Source organism: Orycteropus afer, unplaced genomic scaffold, assembly GCF_000298275.1.
Source record: "Orycteropus afer afer isolate SDZICR_OR568_19922 unplaced genomic scaffold, OryAfe1.0 scaffold00144, whole genome shotgun sequence".
NCBI lineage: Eukaryota > Metazoa > Chordata > Mammalia > Tubulidentata > Orycteropodidae > Orycteropus > Orycteropus afer.
In genome coordinates this window covers 6,526,838-6,540,836 of record NW_006921731.1, presented here as the reverse complement: position 1 = coordinate 6,540,836, position 13,999 = coordinate 6,526,838, and the positions used below count along the sequence as shown (strand labels likewise).

The window sequence follows — 13,999 nt, the reverse complement described above, 5'->3', positions numbered from 1 at the left end:
GGTATTAATTATATTGTTGTATAATTTCCACATTCTGTGGGATCTCCTTTCTTTGGAATGGGCACAAAACATGGAGAACATGGTAAGACCAGTGAATTCCATGAGCATAAGCTCATTGCCACACTTCATTTTCTGTGAAATGAGTCATTTGATCTGAAGCAATGCTGTGTGGAATAACTTGATGGAGGATAAGGCATTTTGTAAGTCCATGGATGGTAATTTTAGCAGAAGCACTGCATGCAGGGAAGGCAAATCCATATCCAGAATAAGCATCTATTCCACTAAGAGCAAAATCCTGTCCTTTCCATGATGGAAGTGGTCCAATGTAATCAACCTGCCACCAGGTTGCTGGCTGATCACCCCTAAGAATGTTTCCATATCCCAAACTCAGTGTTGGTCTCTGCTGTTGGCAGATTGGGCACTCAGCAGTGGTGGTAGCCAAATCAACCTTGGTAAGTGGGATTCCATGTTGCTGAGCTCATGCATAACCTCCATCCCTGCCATAAAGACCACTTTCTTCATGAGCCCATTGAACAATGACAGGAGTAGCTGAGGAAAAAGTTGGCTGGTTTCCACTGATTGTGTCATCCTATCCACCTGATTGTTGAAGTCCTCCTCTGCTGAGGTCACCTTTTGGTGGGCATTCACATGAAACACAAATATCTTTACTCCTTTGGCCCATTCACAGAGATATATCCACATACCATTTCCCCATACATCCTTATCACTAATCTTTCAATCATGTGCCTTCCAAGTTCCAGACCATCCAGCTAAGCCATTAGTCACAGCCCATGAATCCGTATATAATCACACATCTGGCCATTTCTTAATCCATGCAAAGTGAAAAGCCATATGCATGGCTCAAAGTTCTGTCCATTGGAAGAATTTCCCTTTACCACTGTCCTTTAAGGAAGTCCCAGAAAGAGGCTGCAGTGCCACTGCTGTCCACTTTCCAGTGGTGCCTGCATATCGCACAGAACCATCTGTAAACCAGGCATGAGTTTTCTCTTTCTCAGTCAACTGATCATAAGGAACTCCCCATGAGGTCATAGATGCAGAGTGGGACAGGGAAGGTAATGTGACTGGAGTGGAGACCATAGGCATTCGGGCCACTTCCTCATGCAACTTACTTGTACCTTCAGGTCCTTCTCGAGTCCAATCTCTGATATACCACTTCCATTTAATGATGGAGTGCTTCTGTGCACATCCAACTTTATGACTCTGTGGGTCAGACAACACCCAGTTCATGATGGGCAGGTCAGGCCACATGGTCACTCAGTGGCCCATGGTTAGGCATTCAATCTCTACTAAAGCCCAGTAACAAGCCAAAAGCTGTTTCTCAAAAGGAGAGTAGTTATCTGCAGAGGATGACAGGGTTTTGCTCCAAACAGCATCTCTATCTACTAAAGACACTTCAAGCACCATTGGACCATCTGGATCATATGGCCCAAGTGACAGAGCAGCCTGCAAGGCAGCCTGAACGTGTTGCAGAGCCTTCTATTGTTCTGGGCCCCACTCAAATGTAGCCCGAATCCCTTGATAAATAGGCCATGAGGGATATGTTGCCTCCAAAATCCAGAGACCCACCAGATGTTGTGCCCTTTTTTAGTTGTGGGGGAAGCCAGATACAATAACTTTCCTTCACTTTAGTAAGAATATCTCGACATGTTCCACACCATTGGACCCTTAGAAATTTCACTGAGGTGGAAGGTGCCTGAATTTTTGTTGGGTTAATTTCCCAAACTCTAACACACATATGTCTTACCAATAAGTCTAGAGTCATCAATACTTCTTCTTTACTAGGTTCAATCAGCATAATGTCATCAATATAATGGACCAGTTGATGTCTTGTGGAAGGGAAAGTGATCAAGATCCCTGTGGACTAAATTATGACATAGTGCCAGGGAGTTGATATACCCCTAAGGAAGGACTGTAAAAGTATACTGATGGCCTTGCCTGCTGAAGGCAAACTTCTTCTGATGGTCTTGTGAAATTGCTATCAAGATAAAGGCATTGACCAGATCAATAGCTGCATACCAATTACAAGGAGATGTACTAATTTGCTCACGCAATGAAACCACATCAGGAACAGCAGCTGCAATTGGAGTCACCACCTGATTAAGTTCGTGATAATCTACTGTCATTCTCCAAGATCCATATGTTTTTTGCACAGGCCAAATAGGTGAATTAAATGGGGATGTGGTGGGAATCACCACCCCTGCATCCTTCAAGTCCTTGATGGTGGCAGTAATCTCTGCAACCCCTCCAGAGATGCCGTATTGCTTTTGGTTTACTATTTTTGCAGGTAGAGGAAGTTATAATGGCTTCCACTTGGCTTTTCCTATCATAATAGCCCTTACTTCACATGTCAGGGAGCCATTGTGGGAATTCTGCCAATTGCTGAGTATTTCTATTCCAATTATGCTTTCTGGCACTGGGAAAATCACTACAGGATGGGTTCAGGGACCCACTGGCCCACTGTGAGACACACTTTAGCTAAGACTCCATAAATAACTTGACCTCCATATGCCCCCACTCTAACTGGTGGGACACAGTGATGCTTTGGGTCTCCTGGAATTAGTGTCAATTCAGAGCCAGTGTCCAGTAATCCCTGAAAAGTCTGATTATTTCCTTTTCCCAAATGAACAGTCACTCTCATAAAAGGTCTCAGATCCCTTTGGGGAAGGCTAGGAGAAAGACTGACATTATAGATTTTTGGCATTGTAGTGGGGTCCTTCCTCAAAGAGACTTGGCCTCCCCTTCATTCAAGGGGTTGTGGGTCTGTAAACTGACTCAAGTCTGGGAATTGATTGAGAGGTCATGACTCTGTATTTTGATGATTCAATCTAGGTTGCTGTTCATGTGACCTAGAATTCTTCTATTTATACAGATCAAATAAATATTTAATAGGCTTTCCATGTATTTCACTACTAGGAACAACATGAGCAAGTAGCCAATGTCATAATTGCACACGAGTCAGACTATTCTGATTACAGACTATTCTGCTGTCCATTATGGTAACCACACCCACTTCGCCTTTGTCGATTAACTGCTTCCACTTGGCCCCTACTACCATGGGGTCCAATCAGCCCCATTGTAGTTAAGTGTCTTAGTTCAATTAGGGCAGTTCCCACTGTCAAATCAGGTTTACATAAAATAGCAATCACAGCAGTCTTCAAGGATGCTGGAGCTCCCTTCACAAATTTATTCCTCATGGTGTAGGTGAAAGGTGTGTCTTCTGGACTCTCCATTTCTGGCTCTAGAGGTCTAATCTGATAAATCCGTTCTAACAGACCGATTTCCCTAAACCTCTGGATACCTTCTTCTATATTATATCAAGGCAGGTCAGGTACTTCAACATGACTTAATGTATGCCATGGCATAATTCATGCCTCACTAAGCCAACCAAATAAACTATTAGATCTTTTCATAACCTCTCGAGCTGAGACATAGAATGAAGAATCCATACTTAGTGGGCTTAAATCAATATACTCAGTCTGATCCAATCTTACATTCCTTGCACCATTATCCACACCTTCAGTAGCCATTCTCATACTTATTCTCCAGGTTTCTGTCTGTACATGTTAGCAAAATCAAATAGGTCTTTTTGGGTATAGCATACCACCTCCTCAGTCACACTTTCTATTTCACCTTTTGGGGCTCACTTGGACTTGACTTTAGTTTTCGGCCTAGCAGCAACAATAGATGCTTGAGGCAGTTCCTGAGAACATTCAGGAATGTCTTCCATGGTCTCTGCCTCAGACAATGACCCAGAAGGACCAGTTTGGCTACTCCCATCAAACTGAGAAGGGGATAATAGTTTTACAGTAATCCATTCAGATGGGAGGGATTTAACCATATTTACAGTCTCCATATCCTGATCTTCCTGATTATCTGTCCATATGTCACCATTCCAGGTTTCAGGATCCCATTTTTTTCCAATCAATGCCCTCACTTTAACGTCAGACACTGTTCTAGATTAGCAACTTAATTGGCATTGTAATTCAGCCATCCGTACAATAAACTCTGGGTTTGGTTTTCAGCAATATCAGCACTGTTACTAGAAGATATAAGGTTTTCTTTCAGAGCACACCTGGAAGCACTGATGTCTTTCATGAGACACTTAAGCCGAGACTCAGCAGCTCTGAGCTCATGTCACTCTTTCACCACTTTGTCTAGTGTACGTAGGACCAACCAACCAGCTTCCTTATTATACTCCTTATTCTGACAAAATTGCAGAAAAGTATCAAATATCTGATCACCCAGACCGTCACTTCTCACAAGTACTTGATCTAGTGGTGGTGCTATTTCGTGTATTAATTTTGCCACCACATACATGCCATGGATTAGCAGGGCCCTCTTTACTAATGGAGGCAGGGTTCTAGTGTCTTTAAGATTAATCAAACTGGAGAATCAACCTAGGAAGACCATCTTTATGATTTTGTCTCTCTAGAACCACTCCTGGTATGAAATGTGTTAGACTGGGTTCTCTAGAGAAACAAAAACCAGCAAAGCTTATATAAAGACAGAGAAATTTATCTTAAGAAAATGGCTTACAAATGTATAGAAACCAGCAAGTCCAAAGTTCCTGGATCAAATGTCAAGCTGGAGGCTTTTCCTGGCTCCCGCAACCTCAGGGGCTGAGGAGCTCAAGGCTGGCAGGCCGTACTCTGGCTGTTGACTCCAACGAATGACAAATCCAAGATCTCCAGGCTAAATGGTGAACTGCTCACTCATGGACAGTTGTAGGCAGCACAACAGAATCCCAATCCACAGAAGAATGTCTTTCTTCCCAGGATGTCCTTGGATGTACTGGAAGCAGGCCACACCCCTGGGGAAATGCCCCTTCAACAGATTGGCCACTCAGAACACAGTCATCCTATCCCATCATGGAAACAACCACACAGAACTGGGGTCCAGCCAAATTGACACACAGCTCCAACTATCACAGTAGTTGATGCATAAATTTGAATAACAGTCGGATTCATTGGTCTTGCTTGTAGGCATATGGATATTATCATATCACTGACAACATTGTACTTCAGGACAGATCTTGAAACATCCTTTGTGATGATGAATGCCATGCCATTCCTCTTCAAATTGTCATTCCCGGCATAGTAGACCACATGGTTGTCTGATTCAAAATGGACAAAACTGATCCATTTCAGCTCACTAATGCTTAGGATATCAATCTTTATGCATTCCATTTCATTTTTGACAACTTCCAATTTTCCTAGGTTCATACTTCGCACATCTCATATTCTGATTATTAATGGATGTTTGCAGCTGTTTCTCCTTATTTTGAGTCATGCCATGTCAGCAAATGAACGTGTCAAAAGCTTTACCTTATCCACATCAGTAAGGCTTATTCCAATCTGATGATGCAGCTCTTTCCAAGACCTATTTTGAGAGCCTTTCAACCTAAGGGGCTGGTCTTTCTGCACTGTTTTAGACAATGTTTCCAGGCTATTCATTAAGTTGTCTAGTGATGTATCAGGCCGTGTTTCTCTGCCATTCATAAGATTTTCTCTGGCCAATTATTTGAGAAGTGGATGTCCTCTTCCTTCTTCCTAGTCTGTCTCAGTCTGTAAGCTGCACTGAAATCTGTCCACTATGTGCAACCCTGCTGGGTTTGACACACTGGTGGCACAGCCTCAAGTCTCAGCAACATGCCACAGCAGTAGGACAAACTGACAAACAAGTTTGTCTCCTTTAGCTATTTGAAACCTCTCCACCTTCCCCTTACATGGCTCCCTGCCTTTCCCACTGCTTTGGGGGGCATGTCCTGGGTCCTTTGCCCTATCTGGATCCCTGCCACTACTTCCCAGCTCGGTCGTGGTCCCTCTGGCTTTTTATCTGCTTTCCCTTGCTTTCCTGCTGCTTGCGGTGGGGGAGGGCGGGCCTGGGTCCCTTGCCTTACCTGGATCCCTGACACTGCTTCCAAGATCTGTCCTGGGCCCCCTGGCCTTTTCTCCAGAGTTTCTATAATATTGTCTTATTACCTTTCAATATCCACAAGATCAGAAATGATATCCTTGTTTTCATTTCTGATACTGTAGTATGTGACTTCTCTCTTCTTTCCTTAGTCAGTCTAGATAATTATATATCAATTTATGATCTCTTCAAAGAACCAGATTCTGGTTTTATTGATTTAACTATTATTTTTCTTCTGTAAAGCTTTTTTTTATTTTTGTTCTTACTTTCACTATTTCCTCTCTGCTTTTGGGGGTTTAATTAGTTCTTCATTCTGTTTTTTTTTTTTTTTTTCTCAAGGGGCAGGTTAGGTTGCTGGTTGTAGACATGTCTTATTTTCTAATAGCAGCACTTAATGCTATGTATTTCCCTCTAAATACTGATTTAGGTGTAACCTACAATTTCTGATATGCTGAAGGTTCATTTTCCTTTAGATCAATATATTTTAAAATTTCCCTTGACACTTCCTTTTGGCCCATGGGTTACTTAGATGTGGGTTGTTAATTTTGTAAGTGCTTGAAAATGTTCCTGTTATCTTTCTGTTGTTGATCCCTAGTTTAATTCTCCTTTGAGGTGATAACATACTTTGCACGGTTTCTATGTGTTGTGTTTGTTTTCTTTTATGACACCAAATGTGTTTTATCTTAGTGAATGTCCCATTTTCACTTGAAAAGAACATGCATTCTTCTGATATTTGGTGAGTTGTTCTATAAATGTCAGTTAGATTCCGTTGGTTGATAGTGTTGTATGTTAGTCAAATTTTGAAGATGGACCACAGGTGATTCCATGCACATTGAGGGTAGAGAACAACTTATAGATATTGAACATCATTTGGGGTTTAAATATAATGGAGGTCTAATTTTGGATTAGAGTTTATATTTTTCTCTTTGTGGAAGGCTAGTAACATAAACCTCATTATCCATGCCCTAGGTGTGAGCTTGTTATTACAGGTACTTCTCAAACATTATAAGTAGAAAAAAAGCTTTCATCTTTTCTCTTTCCCCAGGTCTTCTGCCCTTTGGATTGCCATTGAAACTTTTCCTACAAATATTCTCTCTGTTCCTTTCACCTGCAGAAGCCTTTTGTTAAAGTGATCTTTGTAAACACTAACTCCAGTGGACACTACCAAGCAATAGATGAGGTAGTGGTTGGTGTATCAATTGCTTATTGAGGTGCCACTATCTTGAAATTCATGTGAATTAATGCTCTAAACCCTCTGAGAAGTCTGTAGTAAACATCTGTTTATCTGTTTAGTTTCCCTTTCAATTAATATAAAATGAGTAATACTAACTACCTAACAATGTTTTCAAGATGATTCAATGAGATAATAATTGACATTCTTGTTGTTTTCTTTATTTTTAGTATTATTCCATAAAAAGTGAGCTGTAAAAGTTGGATATGAAGGGGAATAAAATATCTTGGAGATGCAGAAGGCAGAAAAGTCACAGAGATAAACATGAGTTTTACCTGCTCCAGTTTCTTTATTGTAGTTTTTTTCTTGCATTTTAATTGTAACGTACTGCATTACCTTTAAAGATTTCTCCCACATACCTTATCTGTCAACCTAAACCTACCTCCCCAGAATCAATGTCATTGGTATTCCCAGGCACAGTTAGGAATTTACAAGTGCTTTGTAAAGAAAAGGAATATGTGCAATACCATAGAAGGAGGACCAAGTATGAGTATCAGGTCAAGAGCCAACATGCTATCTTTTGCCTTCTTCATTGAGCAGCATCACCAAGGAAGGGTGTGCACTCAAGTCAAAATCTCCTTCTCCCCAAATACTTTCCCTAGTTCCTTTGGTGACTTTGTAGGAACTCTATTGACACTCTGCTTTCTTTTCTTAAACAGGTGGGCTCTGCATTGCCCAGTCCGTGAGAATCCCCCAAGAGCGCAAAGACAGGACCATTGACTTTGATAGAATTATCAAACAGCTCCTGGACACCCCCAACTCCAGGGCCGTCGTGATTTTTGCCAACGATGAGGATATAAAGTAAGGATGACTGGTGAAATTTGTGAATATGCATGTGGCAAATTTAGGAGACAGGAAGATCAGGATGCTGGCAGAGAAAGAGAAACAGATAACACAGAATTAAAGCTGTAATTATATAATGGTAAAGTCTGTGCATGCTTTTTACCCCAACACTGGTAGTTAGAGTCAACTTTGGAAACAGCAGCATGTTACTGTCGTGTATTTTCCCCTGATGAGCAAAATGAATGTATTCAATTATTTGTAAAAAGAGAAAAACTAGTGGAACTTTTAAAAGTTCTTTTATTAAAAACATCTCAAAGTGTAACAGAATTTTATCCAAAGAATAGTTCCTCTTACTGTAAAATAAAAATGTCTTATTCTTGCTGTATTGCTGGCGTCTCTATCTGAGTAAGTCCAGAACTAAACTAGGTATACATTTACATCCTGCAATCCACATTTGCCTTTTCTTCTTACCTTGATACACCTTGGATTCAAAAATCTGATAATAATCTTGACTTCATCTTTTCCCTCCTTCCTTGATGTCATGGCCAAGCCATGTAGAGCTAAACTTTGAAATGTTTCTACACCACAAACATCACCCTCTTGTAATCCAGAATATTTCTTAATGTTTTTAAAATAAAATTACTACACCTGATGACAAAGTCAAAAGTTTTAAAAATAACTCTGGTAGCATAGTGGCTAAGTCACTTGCCTGCTAACCAGACGGCTGGCGGTTCAAACCCACCAGCCACTCCTCGGAAGGAAGGTTGGGCAATCCTACTTCCGTAGTGATACTGCCTCGGAAACCCAAGGAGGGGTCGCTATGAGTCGGGGCCGACTCGACGGCACATAACAACAACAACAACAATGTAAAAAAAAAAAAGCCCCAGCCATCCTGTCCCCCAGCTAACAAGTTCTCCTCTCCAGATACAATGGATATTATCAGTTTCTTGCATATCCCCTTAGAGACATTCTCTCTATATACCACAGGAATGTACTCCTGGCTTTTACACAAATGAACGCATATTGTGCATACACAATGCAAACTTGCCTGCCTGGACAATATGATTTTATCATAGAGGTTACAGACTCTCAGTATCTATAGATCTGCTCAATAGTTTTAGTGGCTGTGCCTGAGTACATTTTATATATATACTATAATTTATAACTGTTTCCTTATTGACTGGCATTTCGGTTTAACTACTGCAATATTGCAATTATAAATAGTGCTTCAGTAGACTTTCTTGTTCACCAATATGTGCCTACTTACACAATAAATTCCTAGAAAAGAAATTCCTAGGTCAAAGATATATCCCCCTAAAAAAGAACAATATAGATATAGTTTCCCAAAAAAGTTGTACCAGTGTACACTTCCATCAATGTGAGTGAAATGTGTGGGTGGTTGGGTGTGTTTGCCAATCTTATAGTTCAAAATAAGATATCACTGAACTTGAAAACGAATATCTCCCTTTATTTGTAAAGCTTTAAGGCCCATGCCATTGTTACTTCTTTCCGGGAGTAATGCACTGTCATCACCAGCTACCCAGTCCCTTTTCTCTTCTCACTGTATTTATCTTATATGTACGTATCTAAATAAGTGAAATGAAAACGTTGTTAAACTGGTCATTAGGAGACTTCAGGATGGTTTTCCCCCCTGGCTACTTCCACAGAGGAACACCGTATAACCATAGCAATGCTTTCTTTTTTCCCCCCTCTTCACTTCTTGGACCTTCATTCACTCATCAATAAGATGGATTTTTTTTTTAGTTGTATTGTGAATTGGGTGAAAGTTTACAGAGTAAATTCATTTTCCATATAGCAGATCACATACACTTTGTCTCATGAAATTTACTGCAGTTTCCCACAATGCAACAGCTCCCCTCCCACTTCTCTCCTCCCACAGTAATCTCTTCCCTGTGTGCTTCCTCCCATGCACTCCTGCCCTACAAACTGTCTCCCTGTGCATACATAGCACTTCTATTCTCCAATGCTTGATCTCTCCAAAGAGTGTATCTACCTAATGGACATCTTCAGCTCATACGCCTGTCTTTTGTTTGTCTGGAAACCACAGGAGTGGGTTCAATGCTGGACCTGAAGGGTCATTGTCTCAGTGATTCAATCAAGCTCTATTAGACCAGCAAAACTGGTCCTTTTTTTTTTGATTTTGAGTTTTGTCTCACACTATTCACCCACTCTATCTAGGATCTCCTACATAGATCCCCTCTGAGTGGTTAACAGTGGTAGCCAGGCACCATCTAGTACTTCAGGTCTCATATTCATATATGCTGAGAATTGCATGGTGTACCAGTCCCTTGGACTAATTTTTTTCCATGTATCTTTGGTTTTCTTCATTCTTCTTTGCTCTGGATGAGGAGAGACCCATCATTGCATCTAGATAGTCACTTGCAAGCTTTTAAGATTCCAGTTACTACTTGCCAAAGTAGGACATGGAACAATGTTTTTGTATAGTATGTTATGCCATTTGAGCTTGATGTCCCGTGGGACCATGGTCTCGAGCCCACAGGTCCAACTGCTCACTCCCTCTGGGTAGCTGGCGGTGCCCAAGAAGTGACTACAAAATTGTCCCTTGTCAGCTCTACTAGATACCTGGAAATTCTTACAGAACATAACAAAACACCTGTAGCAACATTGTCTGGCAACACTATTCATAGTCTTGGACAAACTCCCCCCTGCATAGACATACCTAATAGTTCAACCTGTCCACTGTTTCCTTATCGTTGTTTGCCTACACTGACAATGCAGTACTGTATGTGCAGAAGGGTTCATCTTTGTTGTCTGTGCTTCCCAGGCACCTCTCTATGTCTTCCTTTTCCTCAATGCCACCATGTTCATCATTCACATTTGGTACATTGCCTTTCTCTTCCTCCAAACAATACTTCTCTCTACCTATCTAAAAGTGTTCTCTCTCCTCCTCTCTCAGTCCTGATAACCAACAAAGAAAATTTCCTTCCATATGTAAACCTTTCCTTGACTTTTTACAATAATGGGCTAATACAATATTTGTCCTTCTGTAAGTAACTTATTTCAGTCAACATAAGGTCTTCCAAATTCATCCATGTTATGTGGTGTTTTGCAGATTCTACTTTATTCTTCAGGGTTGCATAGTATTCCATTGTGTGTATGGACCATACTTTGCTTATCCATTCTTCTGTTGATGGAAACCTGGGTTGTTTCCATCTTTTGGCTAATGTAAATAGTGCTGCAATGAACATGGGGTGTGTATATCTATTTTTGTCCTGGCTTTTACTTCTTTAGAATATATACCTAATAATGGAATGGCTGGGTCAAATGGTATTCTAACTCCAGCTTTTAAGGAAGTGCCATACTGCTTTCCACAGTGGTTGTGCCATTTTACACTCCCATCAGCAGTGTATGAGAATCCCAATATCTCCACATCCTCACCAGGATTTGTTATTTTCTGTCCTGTTGAACTTTGCTACTACTGCTGGGGCAAGGTGGTATCTTGTTCTTTTGATTTGCATCTCTCTAATGGCTAATGATAGTGAACATTTCTTCATATGTTTGTTGGCTGCATGAATATCCTCTTTGCTGAAGCATCTATTCATTTCTGTTGCACATTTTTAAATTGGATTATTTGTCTTTTTGTTGTAGAGGTGTTGGAGTTCTATAAATTCTAGAAATAAGCCCCTTGCCAGATATGTCATTGCCAAATGTTTTTTCCCCAATCTGTAGGTTCTCTTTTGACTCTTTTGGAGAAGGTTTTGGAAACACATAAAAATTTAATTTTTAGAAGGTCCCACTCATCTAGTTTATCTTCTGCTCTTTGTGCATTTTGGGTTATGCTTGATAGTGTATTTATGTCCTATATTGTTGTTGTTGTTATGTGCCATTGAGTCAGACCCAACTCATAGTGACCCTTCCTTGGGTTTCCGAGGCAGTATCACTATGGAAGTAGATTGCCCCACCTTCCTTCTGAGGAGTGGCTGGTGGGTTTGAACCGCCAGCCTTCTGGTTAGCAGTCAAGTGCCTTAGGCACTGTGCTACCAGAGCTCCCATGTTCTATATTAGGGCCCCTAAATTTGCCTCTAGTTTTTCCTTGAGGAATTTTATAGTTTTAGGTTTCTCATTTAAGTCTTTAATCCATGTGGAGTTAGTTTTTGTGTATGGTGTTAGGTACAGATCTTGTTTCATTTTTCTGCAAATGGATATCCAGTTTTGACAGAACTATTTCTTAAACAGACAATATCTTCCCCCATTTAATGGATTCCAGCCCTTTCTCAAAGATCAGCTAACCATAGGTCGATGGATATATTTCTGGGTTCTCAATTCTAGTCCATTGGTCCATGTGTCTTTCATTGTACAAATACCAGCCAGTTTTGACTACTGCCATGCTGTGGCTATAGAGTAGATTTTGAGATCTGGCAATGTGAGACCTCCTACTTTGTTTTTCTTCTTCAATAGTGCTTTGCTTATCCGAGGTCTCTTTACTTTCCACATAAAGTGAGTGATTGGTTTTTCCAATGTTGTTGTTGTTGTTTGCCATCGAGCTGGCCCTGACTCATAGTGACCCCTCTTTGTTCCATATCCTTCAAAAATGTTGATGGGATCTGGATTGGGATTGCATTGAATGCATGTAGATTCCTTTGGGTAGAATTGACATTTTCACAATGTTCAATCTTCTTACAAGCATGGTATGTTCTTTCATTTATGTAGATACCTTACACTTTCTTAGAGTAGTCTTTTATAGTTTTCTTTGTACAGGTCTTTTTGTGTCCCTGGTAAGATTAATTCCCAAGTATTTTATTTTATTTTTTTGGGGTAGTCATTGTAAATGGTATCGATTTCCTTATTTGCTTTTCAGCAATCTTTTTGTTAGTGTAGAGAAATCCAATGGATTTTTTTATGTTGATCTTGCATTCTGCCACAGTGCTAAATCTCTCAATTAGTTCCACTAGATTTTTTACTGAGTTTCAGGTTTTGTAGGTATAGGATCATATCATCAGCAAATAGGATAGTTTGACTTCTTCTTTACCAATTTGGATGCTTTTGATTTTCCTTTCTTATCTTATTGCCCTGGCTAGGACTTCCAATAAAGTGTTGAATACTCACTGCCATTGAGGTGGATCCTCATAGAGACCCCTCCTTGGATTTTCGAGGTGGTATCACTACAGAAGTATATTGCCCAATCTTCCTTCCAAGGAGTGGCTGGTGGGTTTGAACCACCAGCCTTCTGGTTAGCAATCAAATGCCTTAGGCACTATACCATCGGAGCTCCACAATATTGAAAAGAAGTGGTGATAGAGAATATCTTTGTCTGGTTCCTGTTTGCAAGGGGAGTGGTTTCAGTCTCTCTCCATTGAGAATAATGTTGACTATTGTTTTTACATATATACCCTTTATGATGTTAAGAAATGTCCCTTGTATTCGTATTTTGCTGAGAGTTTTGCTCAGGAATGAGTATTGGACTTTATTGATGCCTTTTCTGCATCAATTGAAATGATCATGTGGTTCATTTCCTTTGTTTTATGTATGTGATGGATGATGTTTATTGTTTTTCTAAGATTGAACCATTCTTGCATACATGATATGAACCACACTTGGCCATAATGAATTATTTTTTTTGATATGTTGGAGGCTATTGACTAGAATTGTGTTGAAGATTTTTGCATCTGTAATCATGAGGGATATTTCTCTGTAGTTTTCCTTTTGATTGATATCTTTGCCTGGTTTTGGTATCAAGGTTATGCTTACTGCAAAAAAATGAATTTGGGAGAATCCCATTCTTTTCTATGTTCTGGAATAGTTTTGGTAGTATTGGTGTCAGTTTGGTAGAATTCTCCAGTGAAACCATCTGGGCCAGGACTTTTTTTTCCTTTTTTTTTGGTAATTTTTTATTACCTCTTTGATTTTGTTACTTCTTTTGTTATGGCCCTGTTCAACTTTTCCACCTCAGTCTGTGTTAGTTTAGGTAAGTAGTGTGTTTCTAGAAATCTGTCCATTTCTTCCAGATTTTCAAATTTGTTGGAGTACAGTTCTTCATAGTATCCTGATATTATTCTTTGTTGTTTTTTT

General features: G+C 40.1%; 1 protein-coding gene across 1 annotated transcript in view; it reads left to right on the top strand.

Annotated features, from left to right (window-relative positions):
- Positions 1-13,999, top strand: part of GRM7 (glutamate metabotropic receptor 7) — a 1,568,320-nt gene that overhangs the window by 746,391 nt on the left and 807,930 nt on the right. The window contains exon 3 of the mRNA XM_007945853.2: positions 7,825-7,966. Within this exon, the coding sequence (XP_007944044.1) occupies positions 7,825-7,966 (142 nt within the window). The remainder of the gene's footprint in view (positions 1-7,824; positions 7,967-13,999) is intronic.